General features: G+C 63.3%; 2 protein-coding genes across 4 annotated transcripts in view; both read left to right on the top strand.

The window, feature by feature from the left end:
- The first annotated feature begins 800 nt into the window (after positions 1-800).
- Positions 801-14,717, top strand: TUFT1 (tuftelin 1). Of its 2 annotated transcripts, XM_084500679.1 has the most exons (13): positions 802-888; positions 5,098-5,166; positions 5,511-5,615; positions 5,985-6,071; positions 7,737-7,817; positions 8,156-8,227; positions 8,882-8,995; positions 10,426-10,554; positions 11,266-11,360; positions 11,922-12,027; positions 12,552-12,635; positions 13,257-13,357; positions 13,658-14,717. In XM_084500679.1, exons 1-13 carry the CDS (start codon positions 829-831, stop codon positions 13,710-13,712), a joined length of 1,158 nt encoding a protein of 385 aa, XP_084356805.1. In that variant the 5' UTR covers positions 802-828; the 3' UTR covers positions 13,713-14,717. The 2 variants fall into 2 exon arrangements, with proteins under 2 accessions (XP_084356806.1, XP_084356805.1); XM_084500680.1 differs by lacking the exon at positions 7,737-7,817 and having other exon boundaries at positions 801-888.
- A 633-nt stretch (positions 14,718-15,350) lies between these two features.
- The window catches only part of SNX27 (sorting nexin 27), a gene marked incomplete at its 5' end in the record, with an annotated part of 21,322 nt that continues 13,485 nt past the window's right edge, over positions 15,351-23,187 (top strand). For both annotated transcript variants that reach the window (XM_084500677.1, XM_084500676.1), the window contains 3 exons: positions 15,351-15,634; positions 21,909-22,140; positions 22,292-22,484. In XM_084500677.1, coding sequence (XP_084356803.1) covers positions 15,351-15,634; positions 21,909-22,140; positions 22,292-22,484 — 709 coding nt within the window. The remainder of the gene's footprint in view (positions 15,635-21,908; positions 22,141-22,291; positions 22,485-23,187) is intronic.

Raw genomic sequence — 23,187 nt, 5'->3', positions numbered from 1 at the left:
TGCGGCCGGGCCCTGCAAGCACAACCGGTCCTGCCCGGGGCCTGGCTCCTCCCGGCCACGCGTGTCGGGGCCGCGGGCAGCCACCATCCCTGCCCCAGCCAGCAAGGGGGGTGCCGCGGCCCCTCTCTGCCTCGGTTTCCCCTCTGGGCGCTGTGGCCACTCAGTTACGGGGTGCCCAGGAGGCGAGGTGCCCGGCTGAGCATCACCAAAGCCGGCCGTGATCCCGGGTTTGCTCCCTTGGGGAGCGCCGTCCTCGCGCAGTGTCCCCACCCTGCAGCCAGCGCGTGGCCCCGGTGACCACACGGGGCCTGGGGCTGGTGGCGAGGCTGAGGCCGGCTGAGCTCATTGCATTGGTACCCAGGCAGTGAGGCTGAGGCCGGCTGAGCTCATCGCAGCGGTACGCGGCGCTTAGTGCCCGGCACACCCAGGGACGCCATCCCTGAGCCCCGCGGTGCCAAATGGGGGCTCCCCGGGGTGCAAGGGGGAGAAGGCTGCGGGGGCACGGCCTGGTGGGCTTTGGGATGCTGTGGCTCGGTGCGGCACGGCACGGCTCAGCGCAGTGTGGCACGGCTCGGCTCGGCACATTTTGGCTCGGTTTGACACATTTTGGCTCAGTTTGGTTTGGTTTGGCTCCGCTCTGCCCCCCTTGCCCAGTCCCGGTACCCCCTGGCGCAGCCCCTCGGCACATCAAGGGTGCCAGGGGCGTGGCCAACACAGAAGGGGCGTGGCCAATTGATTGGGTGTGGCCACGGGGCAGGGGCGTGTCCGGGGGCGTGGCCGTATATAAGCGCGGGGGCGGCGGCGCGGGGCCGCAGTCGCGGCGGGGCCATGACCGGGCGGCAGGGCTGGTGCGCGGTGCTGGACGTGCGGCCCCACGGCCAGAGCCCGGTGAGCTCCGCCCGGGGCCCGGCCCCGCTGCCTCCTCGCGGTCCTGGGGGGTGGCGGGGAGGAGGTCCCGGGGGGGAGCTGCTCGGGGGGCGCCCTCGGGGCTCGCCCTGGGGCTGGGGGCAGCGTTGCCCGCCGGGGTGGGGGCTGCTCCCGGCCCCCGTCCTCGTGTCCCCGTCCTCGTGTCCTCGCCTGGCCGAAGCGCTGAGTTTTGGGAGGGCGGGCGGGTGGGCGAGCGGCCGCTGCAGGCTGGGCGATGGCATCGGGACCCCGCTGCCCCCCGGTGGGTCCGGGCTCCCCTCGGTCGGTCCCTCGGGGCTCTGCAGCTGTGACTCCGGGGTCCCGCGGTGGAGCTCCGGCCGTCCCTATGGGGCTGCGGTGCGGGGCCAGCAGCGAGCGTGCTCAGGCAATCGCTCCCTGGCTTGCTCGGCGGCCTCCTGTTTTCCCTTCCACCTCCTTTGCTCTTCCCCGTCGCAGCCGGGCGGCTGCGGAAAGGCCAGGCCCAGGGTGGGGCAGCGACCCGCAGCCGGCCCCGTGCGCCCCGACCTCCCGGCGAGGCCGTGGGACCCCCCCGGCTGGCAGCACTGAGCCCCTGGGTGCTCGGCCTGGGCCTCGGCGGGCTGCGGCCCCCCAAAACGCCGCCTCGACGGCTGCCGGGGCCACGGCATTTCGGGTGCCGGCAGCCGCCCGGCCGAGCCCTGCCGGGTGAGTCACCCCGAGTCTCCCCGGGAGAAGCCCTCATTCCCCGCAGCTTCCCTGGCCTTATAAGGAGCGATTGCAGAGTTGGGCTCGTTTAGCTAATGGGTTATTACGGTGATAACTGCCTCTGGAGCGCTGGGGCTCTGCAGCTGTTTGCTAATGATCCTCGGCGATACCCTCTGGGTCAGGTCAGGCCTGTTCCTGTTTAACAGTCGGGACGGACAGACAGACGGATGGACGGACGGATGGAGCGCTGTCCCTGTGGTTGCCCTCGTTGGGACCACTCCGACCCCTGGCTGGTGCTGCCCCCGCACCCATCCTGGAGGCAGGAGGGCTGCCTGGCACCCTTGGGCGCTTCCCTCAAGCCCTGGTGGGGTTGGCCGGGCTCAACGGTGAAAAACACACCCAAAGATTTAAAATCGGCTTCACCTGAAAGCCAGCAGCCAGCCTAGCTGAGGTTGCTTGCCTTAATTTCCAGGGGATCAGCTCTTTTTTGGGCTTTTGGACCCAAAGCACGGGCAGAGAATTTTTGAGTGCCTTTTCCCGAAGGGTGCCGGCCTTGGAGTGCCGGGGTTGCAGCGGGAGCCTCACCGAGCTCCCCACATCAAGGTGAATTCCCAAAGCTCGTGGTAAAAGCCGTGAGCCCGCGGTGCGGGGCGTGGGGCAGCCTCCTGTGCTGGACCCGCCGGGTTGGGGCGTGAAGGAAGCGGCTGCTCCGTGGGGTTGTGTTTTCTCCCCAAAAGCGAGGTGAGAGGCAGCCCGTCGCCTCCTGGGTGCTGTCGGGTTGCAAAACTCGCGTCCTCCCGCGAAAAGTAACGGAGGGGGCCCAAAATCCGCTGTCCCCTCTGTTTTGGGGCCACGCGGAGCAGCTCGGGAGTTGTAAACAGGAGGCAGGGCTGATTTAATGATAGCCCAGAGGTGAAGGAGTGGGGCTGGCGCGGGGGAGTTCCCGCGGCTCCGCTCTTCCTGCTTGGAGCCCGATTCGGCACCGGGGGCGGGCGGGCGCCCGTGCTCCTGGGGGGCTCAGGGCAGGGGGCTGCTCCCGGGAACCTCCTGGCACCGGTGGGATCGTGGCCAGGGGCTGCGGGGGGAGCCCCCTGCCTGGGTGCGGGTCGGGGGGGTTGGATGGAGCTCGGGGTCGCCGGGGCTCCTTTGAGCCTCCCCAGGGTGTGCGTGCTGCTGGGCTGGGCTTGGCGGAGCTGCGTAACGCCGTCGTGCCTCTGTGGGATCGGTGCCCCTAACGGAGGGGCTGGTGGTGCTTCCCGGATGCTTCCTGCCTTAAAGGGGGGCTTTGTGCCTTGTGGCCCCTCCGCAGCTTTCCCAGAACACGTCGCCTCCTTTGTCTGGACCGGCCGTGGGGTCCTGCAGGGCTGTGCGGGGAGGGGTTTGCAGCAAACACCGTGCCGACAGGGCCAGGCTTCTCCCCAGGTGGTCGGCAGAGCCCCGCTCCAGCACCCGCCTCGCAGCTCGCCGCTGAAACCTCCCCTCCGTCCCCCCGGCGTGCACAGGAGAGGCCGGAGGCAGCCGGAGCCGTCCCCAGCCGGCATTTGCATGGTTCCCTTCCTGCTCGGGTGACCTTGGGTCTCGCGGCGCCGGCTGCTTCGCTCCCTGCTGCTTCGCTCCCTGCTTCGCTCCGTTCCTCGCCACGTCTGCTCGGCGTTGACCCGCAGACGGCTCCCTCGGGTTCTGGTGCGGGTTCTGGCTGGCTCTGACTGCGGGGCTGGCAATGGGCTTGTGCTCGCTGCTTATCGCCGCGCATCTGCCCCGGGAGCGCGATTCCCTCGCGGCGCTGGCAGCGTCCCACCCTCGCGTGGGCTTGGCGGGCCGGGGACGGCCGTGCTGGCGAGCGTGAGAGCCTCACGCTTGTAAACAAAGCTGTGAGCGGGACACGTGAAGAGACTACGACACGTTCCCTGTGGCTCCGAGGCGCTGAGCCGGCGGCCCATGCCTGGGCTGGCTGCTGCGTGGCTGCGCGCCGAGCCCTATGAGCACGTCTCCGCTGGCTTGGGGCACGGGGGTGGCACCGTGCGGCAGCCCTGCGGTGGGTGCTCGCTGGGGGGATCCCCCCATAGGAGCGGGACGGCGGCAAGGGAGGCTCCATCCCATGCGCTTGGTGCAGCACAATGGGGAGCGGGGGGTGCTCTGCGTGCTGGTGCTGCCGTGAAGCTGGGGGTGCCTCGCGGACCTCGCCAGCAAAATGGGCGATGTGGGAGTGTGCCCTGCATCGAGCTCTTCCAGCACTTTTCCACCCCTGTCTAACTTCTTGGCTCCTGCCTAGGAAAATGTCCCCCGGAGTGGATGTTGCAGGCAAGGCAGGGGGTGCTCGCAGAGCCCAAGTGCTTTTTTTTTTGTTGAGCTTTGGCCTTGCTGAATGAGGGGCTCTAGCGGGGAGCTCGGCTCCAGCAGCGATCTGCAGGAGGGCTCCTCGTCTCCAGGGAGCAGAGCTAGCGAGAGCAGTGTACACACAATGTTTTGGAAACAAACAGATGGCTTGTCGAGACTTGGACGGCGAAGGCAGCGCTTGAAAGCCGGGCGGCAGAAATGCCTTGACGCTGCTCTGCAGGGCAGGAGGCTGACGTGGCCAGGTGTGGCGAGGGGCGGGCGCCCGTGGCTGCGCGGGCACCGAGCTGGGCTCCGCGATGCCTGCGTCACCGCCGCCGAGCAGCTCCTGCTTTCGGAGCTGCCTTCAGCGAGCAGCATGAGCGACGGCTGCCCGGGAGCCAGCGAGGTCAGTCCAGGGGGGTTCTGTGCTGCGCCGTGAGCGCCCGAGGCCGAAATGGGGCATTTTGGGTGCCTTCACGCTGCTTGAAGGCTGTTTGTGTGCTCTGGCTCTCTGGCCATCTCCAGCCTTGTGCTGGACATCGCGGAAACATCCCCTGTCTGGGTAGGAAGGGTTTGGGTGAGGAGTTGGTGGAGCAATGAAGGCGAACCTGGTCCTTGCGCGGGTGCTGGTGCCGACGAGTTTCCACGCAGCCGGAGCCGTGGTTTGGGGAGCTGCTGCTGCTCCTGAAGGGCTCGGCTGGCAGGGAAGGGGCAGTGCCCCGGTGGTCGGCACGTGTCGGGGCTGTCTCGGGAGGGCAGGGAGAGGAGGAGTGCCTGCGGGTGCCCGAGCTGGGAGCAGCTGCTTTTGCCCTTCTCTGGGGCTGCCACTGAATGTCACCAAGGTCCCCAACGTGACCGGTAATGGCCGTGACTCCTCGCGTTAAAATGAGTCCAGCAATTGCTTCTGCAGCCCGCCTGCATTACCTCAGCCTTGGCTGGGCTACGGCTCCTCCAAGCCTTGATGGATTTGATAAATGCAGTCGTTGTGTGCTAACTCTTACTCATTTTAATCCGGGTGTTGTTTCGTAGGCTGCAGCCTGAACCCACGGGGGAGGCAGCGTGCTCCTGCCTCTGCAGCGATGCTGAGCTGGCTTGCAGAAACGCACCAGCCCGGCACCTGCTGCCGCGGGACCGGAGCTGGATGTGGGCAACTTTCAGGAGTTCAAAGCTAAAACCTGCCTCTTGTTTCAGGAGAGTGTGAAGGTGCTGAGGCTGACGCTGCCGAATGACCTGCCAGGGGACAGGCAGGCGAAGCAGAAGGTGCGTTCCCCACGCGGGTCCTGGCTTCATGCACTGGTGGTGCTGGCCACGGGCTCTGTGTCTCGCTGCCCGGTGCCTTTGTGAGTGGGAGCTCCCAGGTGGAGCCTCCCTGGTGCTGGAAATGTGAGCTCAGGAGCTGATGCGGGAAGGGGGCAGACGTTTCGGGGAGGCTGAGCCAGGAAGCTCCTCTCCAAAACTTTGTTTGAAGATTCGGTGTGGGTTCCCTGAGCCGTGCTCGGTGCTGCTCGTTCCTCTGCTGAAGTGCACGATGCTGATCTGACTGGAGCTGGGGGAGCTGTGCCAGCCAGTCCCGTCTCAGTCCCTGCTCTTTCTGTGTCCTGCAGCCCGTGGGGAAAGCCTTCGCCATGGTGGCCAACAGGTCGAGCAATGGTCACTCGCTGGCGTCCGAGTGCATCAAGTCCAACGACGGTGATGAGGAGATCATTAAGGTACGGCCCCAGCTCGCTGCTGCTGCTGCCTTTGTGTTTCCTGACCAGTGGGACTGAGAACAGGGCTTCGTCTGGAGCTCCCCGTGCGGGCGCAGAGCACTCCCCAAGTTGGGGCTCGCTTCTGCTCGGGGGGGACTGGGGACACAGCGAGGAGCCGGGGTGGCTGCAAGCTGGGGGCTGTGCGAGGAGGTGGGGAAGAGGCAGCAGCCCCCAGGCGAAGCCAAGGGAGGCGAAGGGGGAGCCCGCTGAGTGCATCCAGGGGGTCCCAGTCTCCAAGGAGCTGGGCTTGGGCTGCCCTCACTGGGCTACCAGCACGCGGGGTGGGCGAGCCAGCGGCCGTGCCGGTGCCAAGGTCTCTCCTTCGCCCAGGTTTATCTCAAGGCGAGGGCCGAGGGCGGTGTGAACCACGAGGAGCACGTCAGCCAGCTGAAAAGCGAAGTTCGATACATCCAAGAGGTAGCTACGTCTGCGGGGGGCTGCACACTCTGCTTGCGGGGCGCACGGCAGCAAGCTGGCAGCGGGGCTGAACCCTCCGGTCTGCTGACGTGCCTGTACAGGGCAGCAGTCTAATCAAGCGCCATAAATTAATTCAGCCTGACTAATTGCTCTGCTATATGGACTGAATTTGAAGAGAATTGCGTGATGACTTTCCCCCAAGGCTGTCCCCTGCATGCCTGGGTGCGGCGCAACCGGAGCCTCTTGTTAAAAGGCAGTTTCTTTGGTATGTCTCATCTCCCAAAGTAAACTGGATGGTGAGGCTCCGGGACGATTAACCCTTCCCTCTGCTCCTGGTGGGGATGTGACTTCTGGGGAGGTGGAGAGAGCTGCTTGCAGGACATGGAAGCGGTTGCATGCGTGTTCTGGTCTGGGCAGCTTGACTTGGCCAAAATAAAAAAAAATGGGGGGAAAAGAAATTTGGGTTTGCTCTCCTGGGGGAATCTCTGTGCTGGGTGCTGGCCCCAGGGAGAGCGAGGGCAGATCTGGTAGGGCAGCCTCCAGCTCTCCCACGTCATCCTTCTGACTCCTCTGCCAGAACGCATGTTTTCCCCCCGAAAGCAGCCAGACCTTGGTGCTGCCTCCTGTCTGCAGCGCAGCCTCGCTTCGGCGCTGGAGCCTCCCCAGGGCCGCGGCGCGCCGGGGGCGTTAGTCACCCAGCCCTTATCTCTCAGCCGCCTGGATGCTGCAGTTTTGTGTGATCCTTCCCCCTTCTGGGGCTTCGGCTTCAGCTGTTCTGATCTGAGCTTTCCCGTAGCTCCCCAGGTCAGGTTTCGGAAGGCCTCGCGGCAGCTGCCGAGCGTGGCTTTGGCCGCAGAGGCTGCCTGCAGCCCTGTCAGAATAGCTGAAGCAGCTTAACCGTGCAGAACGACCTAATCCTGCATGTGAAAAGCAGGGAATGAGCTAAACCAGTCAGTGGTGGTGGTGGTACCGGCCTGTCCGCGCTCCTTGGGGGGTCGAGGAGGGCCCCCCAGGACGGCTGGACGCGGTGGCAGCAGCTCGGGGCCGTGGGTGCTCCTCGGGAGCTGCTCCTGCCTCCTGTCCCGTCCTGCCGCTGCCAGTCCCAGGCAAAACGCTTTGCCCCGATGCCTCCGGCCTCTAAAACCCAGCGGCGTTACCGGGGCAGGGCTGCGAAGCTGGGAGCTTTTCTTTGAAAAGGGCCAGAGCCACAGCCCCGAAGCGCTTGCTGCAGCTGGGGTGAAAGCCCGTAAATCATTCCTCTGGCTCACTTTCCCTGACTAATTTGGGGAGCTGCAAGTCAAGACCACACTTGTCTGAGCCCTGCAGGGTGGCAGAGAGCGCTGGGAACAGCAAGGGGCTCCTTGGCACCTCATAGGTGAAATCGATGATTAATGAACGAAAAATCTGCAGCGCCTCCAGGTTGTTGCCTTTCTTTTTTTTTTTTGCCTGTGATTGTGTGAGAAAGCTGCCTGGTGAGGACGGTGCCAGCACTGCTTGCAGGCAGAACTCGTGGCACCCATGGGTGCCAGGGGCAGGTTGGTAGAGAAGCACTCGATGGCCTATCGGCACCGGGCGTCCTCGCGGCCCCCGCGCCCCCGTTTGGTGTCTGTTGGGCTGCGTGACTCTGTCAGTGCAGATCGAGCTAAATTGACTTGCCTTTGCCAGGCTAGAAGTTCTTTGAAGAAGCTGCGGGAAGACTTAAGTAGTAAACTTGAGAACAGACAAGGAGATAAACAGCATGCACAGGTAACGGGAGCGTGTTTTGGGCGTTAAATGGCACTCAGTTTAAAAAAAATAAATCACCTTTGGGTCCAGAAAATGATAAAAGGGGCCTTAAAGATCGTGGTGCTTGTGGCAAGTGAAAGCCCCGTTGGTCCCACGTAGAGGTGAAATGAGAAACCTGCACAAGTGTGCGACGAGGAGTCAGTAAGCAAACTGTTGGCTGGCCAAACGCACCCTCGCATGTTTGTTGGCAAGAATCGGGGCCTGGAGCGGCTGCGGTGCCCAGAGCTGGCTCTGCATGTGGGCGCGGGTGGCGGTGTCGGGAGGCGTCATGCCCGGCGGTGTCACCTTGTCCCGTGCAGGTGGTGCTGGAGAAGCAGAACGGGAGCTGGCTGCACCCCGAGAGTCCCCGCTCCAACTCCTGGGAGGACCAGGTACGTGGCCAGGGAGAGACGTCAGCTCTCGGAAAGAAATCCCAGTTTGATTTTGAGGTCTTCCTCCCGGCGGGTAGCTCTGAGCCTGGTCAGCACACAGTCAGACCTTTCTGCCTCGTCTTTCGCAGCAAACCCCAGCACTGGGCTTTTACTGGTGTCAGACCAGGCACTGAGCGCAGCCCAGAGAAATAGGAATGTGCACAGTGGGCTTTTACAGCTGCACACACACAGGCTTTTTAGAGGAAGGGTTAATGAAGATCTGAGGTCTGTGAATACTTCCTCAGCTCTCCGTCCTTCCCCCGGCTGGAGCAGGCTGCCTGGGAGCCAAACGCTGCCAGGGGCGTTCCAGGGGCCGGGATTTCAGGATGGGTCACTGGGGACTTGGTTCACGCCGCCGGGTTTCAGGTTGCCCAAGTGCGGATCAGGATGGCATCCTGAAAACAGGGATTGGAAGGCGACCAGGTGATAGCATGTGCGTTATCTGAGGGCTGGAAGCTGTCGCTGGGGTGTGGGAGGTGAGGACAGGAGTGCCTCGTGTTGTTCAGGTGGAGGGTTGATGTTGCAGGCTTTGTAACCAACAGCACTGCCCACAGAGGGGCGGAGGGCTCCTCTGGTAACTCCTCGCTGCTGATCCTTCCCTGTCACCGTCTGCAGGAGGAGGATTATTCGGGAGACGACGTGGAGAAGATCCGACAGACGGCGAAGAGGCTGTTCACAAAGCTGCAGGAGGCTGAGAAGCGCCATCAGTTGGAGAAGAAGGACCTGGAGGTGAGTGTGCTGTGCGCTTCCCTGTTGGAAAAGTGATTTTAGTTCATTTCTCATAGAATCAGTAAGGTTGGAAAAGCCCTCCAAGCTCACCTGGTCCAACCATCCCCCTCCCACCGATGTCACCCACTGCACCCTGTCCCCAAGCACCACGTCCAACCTCTCCTTGAACACCCCCAGAGATGGTGACTCCACCACCTCCCTGGGCAACCCGTCCCAATGCCTGACTGCTCTGTCTGAGCAGAAATATCTCCTCATTTCCAACTTATTTTTGGAAGCCTGAGTTGTTGCACGGGCTCTCAAGCTTCTGCTGTGCACAGCTCTCCCCTTCACCGCAGAGCCCATGCTCCTCGTTGCTGTGTCCTGGCTCCTGCCTGTGGTTGTTTTTGCTCTGCAAACCCGCAGTAGCCCCCAGGGAGGAGCAGCACAGCCTCCTGCAGCATGCCCCCTGCGCTTTGGGAAGGGTTGTGGCCTGTCCCCAGGCAGCTGTGGGACGAAACCGCCGGGGCGCGCAGGGCCGTGTCGGCGCTGACAGCAGCTCCCTGCCACGCGGTGCTGACGAAGCCGCGGCGTTGGCTTCCCTCGCTTCCTGGGCGCTGCTGATTAATGCTCCCCTCGGTTTGTTTTCCGCTGCCTGCACGGGCAGGGCCGCGCGTGCCGGTGGGAGAGGTGACGTCCCGCTTGCGTCCCGTCCCGCAGACCAAACTGGTCCCAGGCCGCCTGGGGGCCTTCCTGCCGCGGGCCGGGCACGGTGTCCTCCGGGGAGGGGGCTGAGCGGTGACCGCTTCCTCCGGCACGGGGCCGGCTGCCCGCTGAGGTGGCGTTTGCCCCGAGCACCTCCATCCCCGTGCGCAGGAAGCGGCGTGTTTGTGGCAGCGCCGTGAGGGCTCGCTTGGTGTTGGTCAGCTGTGGGGCTGGATGGACGCGTGGGCGATGCCTGGGGCGGCGTTTGGGTCCCGATTTGCTTGGTCTGAGCCTGCTCCCGGCCGTCGTGGGGACTCACAGGGTGCCCCTGACCCCTCTCTGCCCCTGAGCCTTTGATGCGTGCGTGAGGCTGGCTCCTGAGGTCCCTGTGCCGTTGATGTTTGGCTCCCGAGGTCGGTTCCGCAGGCAGGTGTCCCAGGAGCAGCCTGCGAACAGCCCCAGAACACGCACGGCTGAGCACGGACGTGGGTTTGTGTCTGAGGTCCCTTTATTGCTCCAGCGTTGAGGCGCTCGCTCCTTTGAAGTGCTTTGAAGCCGGGGAGCTTTCTAAAGAACCTTTTCTCTCTGAAGCACATCGGGCTGCGTGCTGAGACGCCCGGCTGCCTTCAGCAAAATCTGCCTGCCGCGGCTTCAAGCAGCTTCAAAACGCGGGGGGAGGAGGGCCGGGGTGCTTCGCCCACCTGCATGCACCAGGGTTGATGACGAAGGGGTCTCTGTCTCGTTTGCAGAGGGCGGCCTCGCAGTACCAGGAGGAAGCCGAGCGAACGAGCTCTGCCCTGCGGAGAGCGGAGAAGAGCGTGCTGGAGAAGGAGCTGCAGGTGGACGAGCTGCAGCGGCTGCTGGCAGGGATGGAGAAGGTACTGACCCCGTGGCTGTGCCGGGGGAAGGGGGAGCCGAGGCCGGCAGAGCTCCCCACAGACCTGCTGGGGAGCAGATCCCACGGGAGATGTGTCCTGGGCTTGGACCTGCTGCGTGGAGAGCTTCCCTTCCCAACCGGGCTTTACCCAGAAGCCTCTGACGAAGCGGTTGTGGACAGATAAATTTGACCGCTCCTGTTTTAGGCTTGCGGTTCCCAGGTCTAGAAGATCTGGTTGGTCTGTGCAGAGTCTGTCTTCTGGGTATCCTAGAGACGAGCGTGCAGTCTAGACGGCTGCCCGGTTCTTCTTCTCATGGGGGCATTAACACAACCTTCAGCCTGGATTTCTTTTCCAGCTGTGGGCTGCTCCTAATAACATGAAACATAACTAACATTAAATAACATTAAACTCGTGAACGTAAGCATGGCACGAGCACGAAGCGATCTGGGGCACGTCCCCTGGCCCAAAAGCAGGGGAGGAGAAGGCTTTGTGCCCTCCTGCAGCATGGGGGAGAAGGAGAGGGACTCCTGCTCTTGGTCACCCTGTGGCTGCCCCCATCTGTCCCATGGGCTCAGCAGCAAGGCTGCCCGGGGGCTGTGGGGCTGTGGGGCTGTGCAGCTCCCCACTCTCTATCAGCTCGGTGAGGGAGGCCGAAGAGCAGCGTTGCGACTCGTTCCCCCGCGTGTAACTCGGCCTCTCGCTCTGCCGCAGGAGCACAGGGGCTTGCTGCTGAAGATGAAAGAAGGCGAAGCGGAGCTGGCGAGGCTGAGAAGCGCGGAAGGCGACAGACTCGCCGAACAAGACCGGTGAGGCTCGGCCTCCGCTGGGGCTGCCAGCTCCGGAGCAAGCCCACGCCGCTGGGTCGGGGTGTCAGCTCGCTGGGGCATGACTGCACATTCCTGCGAAGGGCGTGCTCGCGCTCTGGCTTGCAAAACAGCTCCCTGCTCCCCGGCGCTGACTAATCTCCAAACGCCTCCCGCAGCCCTGCTGGGCGCTGGAGCCGCGCTGCCCTGGGACCTCTAGCGGCCGCGGCTCTCCCCTCGGTGTTGGGTTTGCTCGGCCCGGCCGGCTCCCTGTGCTCCGGGGGTTAATTGGCGAGGAGATGTTTCTGGAAGGCCTCGTTTGTGGCCTGGCTCTTCCTGATGTTCCTGTGTCCCCGCAGCGTGTTGTCGGGAGTCTTTGTGGCTCCTGCTTGAATTGGTTTTGTCTCTGCCTCTCCTTACCTCGTCTGGCCGAAATATTTTAGCACCCGTGTTGCTGTAGGGGAAGCCTGGCTGCTGAAAGCTGCTCTGGGTGCAGCTGAGCGAGTGCTGCCCTTCTGGGAAGCCGTCTGACGGCTCCTGGACTCCCCCTTTGTGCTTTCCCAGGTCGGCCAAGCTGGAGAAGGAGGTGGCCATGCTGCGGGAGAAGATCCACCACCTGGACGACATGCTGAAGAGCCAGCAGCGCAAGGTCCGCCAGATGATTGAGCAGGTGAGAGGAGCGGGACGGGACGGAGGAGACAGCTCACGGGGTTTAAAAACAAAGAACAGAACTCTTCAGCTGCTTGGAAGCAAATAATTGCTGGTTTGTGAGGCTGATTCCCTCGGCAAACCAGAGGGGGCCAGGTTCAAAGGCGGCCCAGGGCCCTGTCCAGCTGCCCTGGAGCAGGGACAGACCCTGGGGTGAGAGCCCAAGGACTGCAGCGTGAGCGGTGGCGGTGCTGGCGCCCGGGAAGGGTAATAAAAGGGCTCAGTGATCCCAGTTTGGCCTGCTGAAAGAGTTAAGTCTCACTGTGTAAGCGGAGGCTCTTTCACCTAGGGCTTAATTCTCAGACTTAATTTGAACCTTTTTTTTTTTTTTTTTTTTTTTTTTTTTTTTTATGCAGACCTTGGAGTTAATGTTGTGGGTGTTTGCAGGCAGGACGGCTGGCTGAGCTGCCCTCCTTCCTCAGCACTGCTCTAGCCCAGGCGTATGTGAAAGGGATTTTTAGCAACTGCAAACGTTCTTTTTTTCAGCTCCAGAACTCCAAAACAGTGATTCAGGCCAAAGATGCTGTGATCCAGGAGCTCAAGGAGAAGGTCGCTTACTTGGAGGCTGAGGTGTGTCCTAGCAGGGCTTTTTTTTTTGCCTTGGAAAACGTGCCCCATGTGGCCCCAAGGGCTGTGCTGGTTCTTGAGGCTGGTGTGGGGGCTCCCAGTGAAGCCGGGGCTGCTGGAGCAGCCGTGAGCTCCAAGGGAGTCCAAAATAATCTCAGCAAGCACGTTTCTCTGGCAGCTAAACCCTTCTTGCCTACAAAGCTGCAGTTGACTGCATGCGTGTCAGAAATTAAAATTGCATTCCTGCCTCTGGGATTGTAGCAAGTGTCAAACTTCTCTCCTTTTTTGGATAAAAACCGAGCCTGCGTTAGCAGTTCTAGCATTTTCTTCCCTCCTTGGTGACTTACTTCACTAAGCTCTGCATGGGGACAGTGTGCGAGCAAAGCCCGTGGTGAACCCAGGCAGAGAGCGGGTCTGGCTGCCTGTACCAGCTGGAGAGATGGCACGGGTGGGCTTCCAGGTTCTCCGGTCCTACACAGCTCCCCTGGCCCCCCTTTGTAGGGCTGGGTTTCATCTCCCTTGGGAAAATCGTTCCCCAGTGCAAGAGAAAGTGGAGCGGTGCTGCCCAGCAGGTGATGGGCGTCCCAGCTGCCCTTCGCTAACCGTCCCTCCCGTCCCTTGCAGAACCTGGAGATGCACGACCGCATAGAGCACCTGATTGAGAAGCAAGTGAGTCGGGGCGGCCACAGCTCCAGGGCGCGCTCCAAGTCGGAGTACGTGAGCAGGTAGGCACGGGGCACGGGGCCTGTTGGGCTGCTCGGTGGCTTTATTGCAGCTCCGTGTGCCTTGTGGAGATGGCGCTGGGCTTGGGGCTGCTGCCTGGGTGGCAGCATGTTGTGCTGTGTCTGCTGGCAGGGGGCTCTCCTGCCCAGTGCTGCTCCCTCAGGGGAGTGCCAGGAACACAGGGCCCTCCTGTGGAGCAGAAGAATATTCGAGGAGCCGTGCTGGGACAGGACCAGCCCCCCGGGTTTCTCCCAGGCACCATCCAGTTCCGCCAGGCTGAACAAATCCTTTCTCTCTTGCAGCAAAAGGCTGTCGGGCCCCAAGCCGCTGCCTCTCATCCGAGTGGTGGAAACATGAGTTTTGAGGGCCAGAGCGAGCTGAAGACTCTCCCCTTGTTATCCTTGACCGGACTTCCCTGCTTGACTGCCGTTTTCTGGCCTCTGTGCTCAGTCTGCCCTGGACCCGCCAGCAGAGGGCTGTGCCCCGGAGCACCGCGGCACCCGAGGACAGACACAGCCGCAGCGGTGCTGGCAGAGGAGGGAGATCTACGAGGTGTCCACGCTGCTGTCCCACGGGGTCCCACAGCCACGTGGAGGCCGGTCTGGAGGCTGGCTTGGCTAGGGAGGCCGGGGCCAGCTGGCCCCGTGGTGGATGAGGTGGCTCCCTGGCTGGAGAGCCAGGCTCGCTTTCCCTGCCCCGTCCTGGGTTTGCTGGGGCTGCTCCGTGAGCAGCCGTGGCTTCTGAAGGGTCTTGTCCAAACAGCGCCGCCTCTTCAGATTGCAGCTTGCCACCGTGGACTTGGTGTTCAATCTGTTTTTAAGAAACAAAGCAAAGATTCACTCTCACAAAGAAGAAGAAAGAAATCCTCCTGAAACAGGACTCCTTCCTACAAAACAAGCCCCATGCGTGACCAGTTGGGAGCCTCCACCTCTGACCTCCAGCACATCTGGCTGCTCCGGACTTGGCAAAGGTTCGTGTGGCCGAAGTCACCGTACCGACATGCTTCTCCCAGTCCCTCTCTCAAGAGTGTAGAGAAATCGTGCCCCACGTACATCTAGCGTTTAAACCCAGAGGCGGCTTGGTTTGTCCCTGTATTTATTTCAATAAATTATTGGTGTCTTCCAAGGATGTGGTGACAGGCACGATTGCTGCTGTCCAGCTCCAGGGGAGCGTGTTTGAGGACTGCCTGTCCCACGTTTGAACTGGAAAATACCAAACCAGCTTCCTCGGGGCTTGCCTGGTGCTGCCTTCGTAAAGGAGTCGGGCAATCGAGAGGAGCGCTGCCGGCGTCTGTGCTGAGCGTGGCCGTGAGCCGTGTGTTGTGCGCGCACCTCACAATACAGAACCGTGCCTTATCTGTCAGACCGTGCTCCGTTCAATAGATGTTACCAGAGAAATGGCCTGGGCTGTGCTGTGGAGATGTTTGGGGCTCGGGGGGGCTCTGTGTGCTATAGGTGACGCTGCGTGCCTTGGTTTTATTTATTTTCCCTTTCTTCTTGCTGATCACTGGACCTTTCCCTGCCCTTCCCCTGCTCCTCCTCTCCCTGACCCAAGCTGTGCCCGCTGCCTGCAGCCCTCCCCTCTCCCCCTGCGTCCCCAGGGGCTGCAGGGGGCACCCCAGGAGCCTGCCCTGGGGCCTGGGGGTGGTTTTGGGGCCGTGTCCCCCCCCCGGGGCTGCCCCCCCCGGGGCTCTGGGCCCCGCCGCCCTCGGGCGCTGCCTCCTGGGCCAGGCCCGGGACCTTCCAGCGCTGCCCCCGTTGCCAGGGCGACGGCCGAGGCGCGGCACTACATCTCCCAGAACGCCTCGCGAGGCCGCGCGGCGGACTACGCTTCCCGGCATCCCCCGCTGCCTCATGCTGGGGCGGGGGTGGGTAGAGGGAAGAGGCCGCGGACTACATTTCCCAGCATGCCGTTTCCCCGAGCGGAGGGCGGCTCCGTACGGTGGCCGGCGCGGCCGGGGGCGCGTGACGGGCCGGCCGGGCGCTGCTCGCCAAGATGGCGGACGAGGAGGGCGAGGGGCTGCCGCGCTCGGCGGCGGGGCCGCAGCGCAACGGCGGCGGCGAGGGGGCGCCGGGGGGGCCGGGGGGGCCGCGGGTGGTGCGCATCGTCAAGTCCGAGTCCGGCTACGGCTTCAACGTGCGCGGCCAAGTGAGCGAGGGCGGCCAGCTGCGGAGCATCAACGGCGAGCTGTACGCGCCGCTGCAGCACGTCAGCGCCGTGCTGGGCGGGGGGGCCGCCGACCGCGCCGGGGTCCGCAAGGGCGACCGCATCCTGGAGGTGTGAGTACGGGGGGGGGGGCTGGGGGGGGAACCGGGGGGCTGGGCCGGGGCCGGGGCCCTCCGTGGAGACCGGGGGGGGGCGTGCGGGGGGCTCTGGGCCCCCCCCCCAGCACGGAGCCGCCTCACGGAGCCGGGCTGTGGCCGCCCCTCACGGGGGGGGTTATTGGGGGGCTTGGGGGGCTGCCCCCCACCCCTCCTCGCTGGGGGGGCTCCGCCAGCCTCTCCCGTCCCCCAGTCTTTTAGGAGACCCCTGCGGGGGGCAGGGGCGCGGCCCCCCCTCCTCGGAAGGTGGGGGTTTGGGGGTCTCAAAGGGGGGGGTGCGGAGGGGGTGGGGGTCGCAGCCTCCCCGAGGAGCCGCTCTGCGGGGGGGGGCGGCTCGGGGCAGGGCCCTGGACCCTCGGCTCGGTGCAGCCCGGCGGCCCCACGAGCACGTGAACCTGGGGGGCTCTGCGGTGGGACCCCCCAGGAGGAAACATCCATGGGAGCCCCCACCCCAAATTCTCCTCCCCTTGGGGTCACGGCTGCGTGGGGAGGAACCCGGAGGAGAGCGGGACAGAGCCCGGGGGGGGCAGGGACGGGGACAGGGGGCTGCGGCCTGGGGGAGAGCTGGGGAAAGGACAGCCCCCCAGATTTGGGGGCTGGCATCAGGTGCGCCCCGGCCCGTCCGGGTTTCTCTCCCTGTGGCCGTGCGGTTCCTTGCTGGGGGCTCCGTGTGCCCCCGGTCCCTGCGCGGCTGTAGGTCGGGCTGGGCTGGGGAAGTCCAATTCCTAATTAATTACAGGGATTTACAGCAGCAGGAATGCCTCGCTGCCGGTCCTCGTGGGCTGCAGCGGCGGTGCCTGGCCCCACAGAGCCCAAACTCCCCGGCCGGGCCCTGCTGTGGGCACGGTGCTGGCCTTGGGTGCTCTCCTGTGGGACCCAAACGCTCCTGGCTTTGATTTCCCTCGCAGAGGTGTCCGGGGTGAGTTCTGCACCTGGGGCACCTGCTCGGGAGCAGCATTTATTGACCCAGGGGAACGTTTGTGAGCGTGGCGAGGCGCCCAGCTGAAATCCTCCACTGTGGGGGCCAGGAGGGGGGTGCTGAGGAGCTGGGGCTCGGTCCTGGCTTCTCGGGCAGGTGGAAGGCTCGGCCTGAGCTTTGCTCTGAGCTTCGGCAGCGGTGCAGGAGCTGAGGCAGTGGCTGAGGTTCACTCTCAGCCTGTGGCACCGGTGTCCGGACAGCTCGGGCCGGGAGCAGCGGCCGCAGGAGCTGGGATTTCCTCCCTGCCCCTCTCCGGGGGGAAGCCGCTTCCTAATTCACCCGTGTGGCTCCTCGTAGCGCCGTGAGATGGTTTTGGCTCTCTGTCAGGGTCGTTAACCCGGCTGCGTGCGCCAGCCCGCCGGCCCTACAGGTCCCGGGCAGCACCGGTCCCGTTTCGCAGGCGTTGACCCTCCTGGATCTGATAAAAGCCAGCTCCTGCGAATAAATCCGAGCACGGCTGTGAGCTGGAGTCGGAAACAATACCACGGCCTCCCAGAATAGCGCTGCTTTTCCTTCCTTAGCGCAGCGGCACCCAGCGCGGTGCTGGGGGTGGCGTTCCTGGGAGCTCTGTCCCGGAGCTGTCCGTGTGTCCTGCTCTCGTCTGGGCGCTGAGCAGCGTGCACGGGGCGGGGGGGTCCAAACAAATGGGTTCAGGTGGAGGCTGCTGGAGCTGGGGCTGGAGAAATGAGAGCTCCGTGGCCGGGGCTCAGTGGGCAGCATCTGGCTCCTCACCAGGCCCCAGCCCCACAGCAGCAGCACCACCTGAGCCTGGTTTTCCCCACGGGGAAGCACGGCGAGATGCTCCCAGCCCTTGTCTGTGACCCGTGGAGGTTTTGGGCATTGTCCCAGGGGTTTTGGGTTCCTGCACTCTTTGCAGCCCTCTCCTGCCATCTCCTGCCGTCCGTCGCTGTATCGCGCTCTGTGCCTAGCGCGTAGCTCAGAGCTGGCTGTCAGAGGCTGGTTTTGCAACATAACTCTGGTGTGCTCTCTAATCTCCTTAGCTCCTTGTGTGTTTGTGGGTGTTGAGGGCATTGGAGACAGACAATGAGAGCTAATTGAGCTCTTGATTATCGCCCTGAATGACAATCGTCGCTAATCCCGACGGAGGGAAAATCTCGATGGAGGTGAGATCCGCCCCTGGGGCCGCTCCCCACACCGCGGGGCTCTGCGTGAGGGCGCTTCCTTAGCGCTCCTCCCGGTGACCGGCTCCATCCCTCCGGACTCAGACTTTTATCTCCTCGTGGTCCAAAGTCTAACCCCGTGGATTGCCCCGGAGATGACTGTGCCGTGGGGAAGCACAGACTGACCCTAAAAAGGAGGTGGCTGCTGCTGCTGCTGCTTGTTGGCAGCGTTCTGCTGCCCGCACACGGGGCGCGTCGCCAGCAAATCCCCTCCTGGAAGGGGCAGCGGGGTGCCTCGGCCCGAGCCCGTCAGGCTGCCCGTCTCAGCAGCCCCACGGCGCAGCAAACCTTGACTCTTGCTCTGGACTCCTGTGGTGTGTGGTGCCCCAGCTCGTGGCCCCAAGTGGTGAGCGATGTGCTGGGGCGGCCGCACAGAGGTTGTTTCCCCGCTGCGGTTGCTGGAAGCCTCTGCAGCAAGTGTGTGAGATAAGGACCCAAGATAAGGACCCGAGATAAGGACCTGGTGGTCGGGTGGCAGCGGCTGCCCCGCAGGGACGGCTGATGCAGGCCCTGGCGTCCTGCGGTGCCTTCCCCACGCGTTGTGTCCCCTCCTTGGTCACCGGTCCCAGCAGTTCTGGGCAGCCTCTCAGGGTACTGTCCCTAGGACAGGAGGGTTTCCTTTCGCCGGGGTTCGGACCCATGCCTGCAGGGAAATGTCAGCAGCAGCAGCAAGCCCTGTGGGCCACGGGGCTGCTCAGGGCTCAGCTGGGAAACCAGCACCCTGTCACGGGCTCGAGCTGTCGTCAGCAGCGTGAGTTCCCCCCAGGAGAAGCGAGGGGAGGGCGAAAGGTCACTGCTTTGGTGTGGGGACATGGGAATGTCCAGCTCTGCACCGTGCTGGCCCTGGGGCTCCCTGTGAGCTGCCCTCGTGCTGGATCCAGGAAGGAGAAACCGAGGAAGCCTCGACCCCGGCCGTGTGTTTGGAGCTGGTGCTGGGCGGGCTGGGAGCTGGCTGCTGGTACCTGCACCTCCAAAGGGCTTGGTGCACGTCTGGCTTCCGAAGCATCCAAAACGTTTGTCCTTTTTCAGCAGGACTACCTGTGAAGTCAATATTTGTTTTCCTGTGAGTAATATTTAGCTTTTAACCTGCTGAAACACTCATCACGTGCCTTGTCTTCTTTCAGGGTGTTTCAGGTGTTCATTTACGAGGAGTTGGTGCTCTCGTAATTGGAGCCGGCAAACAGCAGCTGTGCTGTTTGCCAGAGCAGAGCGTGGAAATGTGCCCAGGGACCTGAAAACTTCCTTAAAATGTCAGGAGAGGCAGCTGTGGAGATGGTAACGAGCCCAGCCTCTGTCGGAGGCATAGGGGAGGTCACGGGAGCTGCACTTCATGGTTTCTGCCTGTTTTTTTTTGATCTGTTTGCACGAATGCTGGCTCTGGATTTCACAGCTGTTTGAGGAAGGTTGGGGATGGGGAAATGCTGCGTGGCCTCCGCCGAACACCCTGGCAGGACGTGCCCCGGGGGCTTACGGGAGGCTTCGCCTGCCTGCCCTGCTCCTTGCTCATCAGGGCTGAGGCTTGGAGCACTCGAGGCCGTTTCTCATCCCCTCTGGGGGGAAGGACACGATCCGAGCTGGAGCTGGGGCCATGGGGGGGCTGCTGGGCATGGACGGTCCTGGGGGCATCCTGCAGGGGAGCCTCAGCCGTGACAAAGCCCAGGGGTTTGGAGCTGAGCTGGGGGAACGGCCTCAGAAGGGAGAGGGGTCGGGATGCCAAAGCGCCCGTCTCTCCTTGGAAATGTTCACGCAGGAGGGCGAGGCTCCTGCCTCGGAGGGGACTGGAGCTTTCCTCGGGTGTTTTGTTGGCTGCGTGGTTTGGGCTCAGCAAGGCACAAAGGCAGGCTGCGGGCTTAATCTCAGGGAAGCGTCTTGCAGGCTTTCTGCAGCAAATTTCCTTGTCTTCTCTTGACAGGCAGTTGGGAAATTTTAAGAAGTCTTCACAGAAAATGAGTCATTCAGTGTGCAAATGGGAGAAGTGAAACCTGCTCCTGGCTCTGAGGCGCCTGCTCCTCGGTGCCGGAGTGTGGGGGAGCGCTGCGCTGGCAAACGCGCCTCGTCCTCGAGGTCTGGTGTGTGCCAGGGAGAATCCTGAGGGTCTCACAGGGAAAATTCCGAGGTCTCACAGGGAATATCCCGGGGTCACAGTGAATATCCCGGGGTCACAGTGAATATCCCGGGGTCACAGTGAATATCCCGGGGTCACACAGAGTCCTGAGCCAGAGGGGACCCACAGCGTCACCGCGTCCATCTCGGTGCTTCTGCCCTTGCTGGGCGCTCACGTGGCCGGGTGCCGAGCCAGCCTGCGGCCGCTCACTCCCTGGCCTTGCCCTTCCCAAACCCGGTTCTTTTGGGGCTTTTCAGCTTGTTAAGGTGAGCAGACACCGCTCTGCTCTGTCCCCAGCGTGTCTGCATCACACGGTGTGACCTGCAGCCGATGTCCAGGCCTGTCCAACGCCTGGCGCAGTGCGGGCGCTCTGTCTTGGGGCTCTTTGAGCTTGGTGCTGAGCCTGGGTTCTCTCCCCCAGGCCTGGAAGCTGAGATCGGGTCTTTCCGGGGCGATTCTCCTAAGTGAAAGCTCAATAAAAGCAATCGATGCGGAGCGGGGAGAGCTGTTCTCTTTCCTTCCAGTGCTAGGGCTTGAAATTAAATCTCACCCTTGATTTGAGGCGAGCTGGGGTGGCTCGCTGGCTCGCAGGGTGGCTTCGTGGGGAGGCCACACGGCCGGGGGGGCGCGGGCGCCTTTCAGCGTCCCTCCAGAGCTCCGGGCAGCAGCACGGGGCAGGGGCTGTGCCGAGCGTCCCGGCCGAGCCCCTCCGTGGTGTAAATGAGGATGGGGGTGTGGGGGGGCCATTGGCACATGTTGGAGCCCTGGGCAGGTGGGCTCAGGGGGGGATGTGAGCCCTGGTCACCCACGGGTGCCGCGGCTGCCTCCCAAGGGCAGCGCCCTGCCTGGGGCTGTTCCTGCAGGGGATGGTTCGGGTGCCAAGCTCCGTACGGAGACACCGCAACTTTCTGGAGGCTCACTACTAAATTTAGCCCTTATCAGAAAGAAAAGCAGCCCCGTCCTTTTCCAGATTTGGAAGAGAGCCTTGCAGCTCTCTCTGGACCTCAGGCTGGATTTCAGAGCGGCATCTCTCTGGGTTCGCCATCTCTGGGCCAAGCAAGAGCCGGGTGGCGGCTTCAGGGCGAGCAGGAAGGGCAGGAACGCTCCGAGGTGTCCCGGGGCTTCCGTGGGCCTCGGGGCATCGCTGGACGAGCTCTTGCAGTCAGGCTGGAGCAGTGCAAGAGCTGGAAGCCCGTACTCGTTGCGGCAGCGCTCCCGGGCCTGTCGAGGAGGAACTGGAGAGATCTCATCTCCCCTGGCAGCGCGCCCGTGGGCTCGCGGGTGCTCGTCTCGGCAGCTGGGAGCAGCAGCCTCTGAAGCCTCTTACCCTCGCCCTCCAAGCGCCCGAGCCTGCGTTCTCATTCTTGTTCATCCGGAAGCTTCGGCGCAGATTTTTGGAAATCTACCTTGTGTTTTGGGGCTGCCGAGGGCAGGAGCTGGCCTTTGCCCTAGTTACGCACTCAGTGGTGTTGTTCCTCAATTCTGTGGTCACCTCGTGTGTTTCCCTTGAGCTGAGAGGAGAAGGCTCACGGTCTGGGTGCGAACGTGCCGTGCAGTGCTTTACCTGTGCCCGAAGCCATCAGACAACTCCGTAACCACCAGCCCGAGAGATCGCCAGCAGAAGTTGGAGCAGCTCAGCCTAGAGCAGCGCTCGCCCTCCTGCTGCTGTGCAGGCGGAGCTGAGCTGCAAAACCCACTGCCACTGGAGCAGAACTTGCAGAATTTTAACACAAACTAAGTGGGTTGGGGTTTTTTGGTTTTTTTTTTGGGGGGGGTTTTTTGCTCCTCTTTAGCTTGTGTAACCCATTGTGGGAAGAGAGCTGAAGCCGTGGAGGTGTCAGTCACCTGCAGCCGGCGGATTTTCGAGGGAAGCAGTTATGGGATGGGTTTCTGGGCTGCTCCTGGCGTGGTTTGAAAGCTCTGCCGTCCCCCCTGCCTTGCTTATGGCTTTTCTGCCCTCTCTCACAGGAACGGGGTGAACGTTGAGGGAGCGACCCACAAACAAGTGGTGGACCTGATCCGCGCCGGGGAGAAGGAGCTGATCCTGACGGTGCTGTCGGTGCCTCCCCACGAGGCCGATAACCTCGACCCCAGCGATGACTCCTTGGGGCAGTCGTTCTACGACTACACGGAGAAGCAGGCTGTGCCCATCTCCATCCCCACCTACAAGCACGTGGAGCAGAACGGCGAGAAGTTCGTGGTGAGTGGCGGCGGGGCCGCGCTCCCTGGGGATGGAGGGGGCTGCTCAGGGCTGCTTGGGGCTGCCCGTGGCTCCGGGGAGGCAGCGCCGTGCCTGATTGCTCTCGGAAAGCTCTCTGCGCCCCAGCCAGCCCCTGCTCTGCTCCCTGCAGGTGTACAACGTTTACATGGCGGGCCGCCAGCTCTGCTCCAAGCGGTACCGCGAGTTTGCCATCCTGCACCAGAACCTGAAGCGGGAATTCGCCAACTTCACCTTCCCGCGGCTGCCAGGGAAGTGGCCGTTCTCCCTGTCGGAGCAGCAGCTGGATGCCCGGCGGCGAGGGCTGGAGGAGTACCTGGAGAAAGGTGCGGGGCTGGGCGCAGCGCCCGGGCAGCCGTGCGACCGCACGCCACCCTCCTCACAGCAGGCAGCGAGTCCTCGGGGCCCGTCCTTCCCTGGGAGACCTGGAAGCTCGAGCTGCACGGGCTTTTGTTTGTCAGCCAGGGAAAGAAGCTCACAGTGTGGCTGGGCTGGGTTTGGGGCCCGCAGTGCTGAGCTCAGGCTTGCCCATACCCAGGCACGAAGCCCCTCGGCCCCGCCGGTGTGGCCCAGGGCAGGTTCCCCCAGCCCGCTGCTGTCCCAGCCCTGCTCCTTCGCCTTCATCCCGGCCGGAGGAAATGGCAGGCTGCGTGCACGGGGATGCAGCCTGGTACAGTTTTGTCCCAGGTTATGTGCTGAGCCTGGCCCGAGTCCCCAAACAGCTTCGTTCCCTCTGGAATAACGCATTCATGAAATCCTTGCCCACTTCCCAGTGCAGTCGGAGCCTCCTGTTGGCCACGTGCCCGCAGCCTGGGTTTCCCCCCGGGGATTATCTCAGCAGTGAGTTCCTCAGCGCCACTGCACGCTTGTTGCTTGCTGTCGGGGGGGATTCGGGGTGTATTGGCCCCCGTGCCAGCAGCCCTGGTGCAGCCTGCAAAGCACTTGTGTCAGGAGGCTTTGCTGGGCTCCCGGTGCCTCCCCAGTTTCCCGCAGGCTGCAGGACAGGCAGGTGCTCTTACCCTGCAGCCT

Source organism: Aythya ferina, assembly GCF_964211825.1.
Source record: "Aythya ferina genome assembly, chromosome: 29".
In the NCBI taxonomy this organism is placed as follows: Eukaryota; Metazoa; Chordata; class Aves; order Anseriformes; family Anatidae; genus Aythya; species Aythya ferina.
The sequence above is the reverse complement of the archived record's forward strand: the minus strand, read 5'-3'. Positions and strand labels throughout refer to the sequence as shown.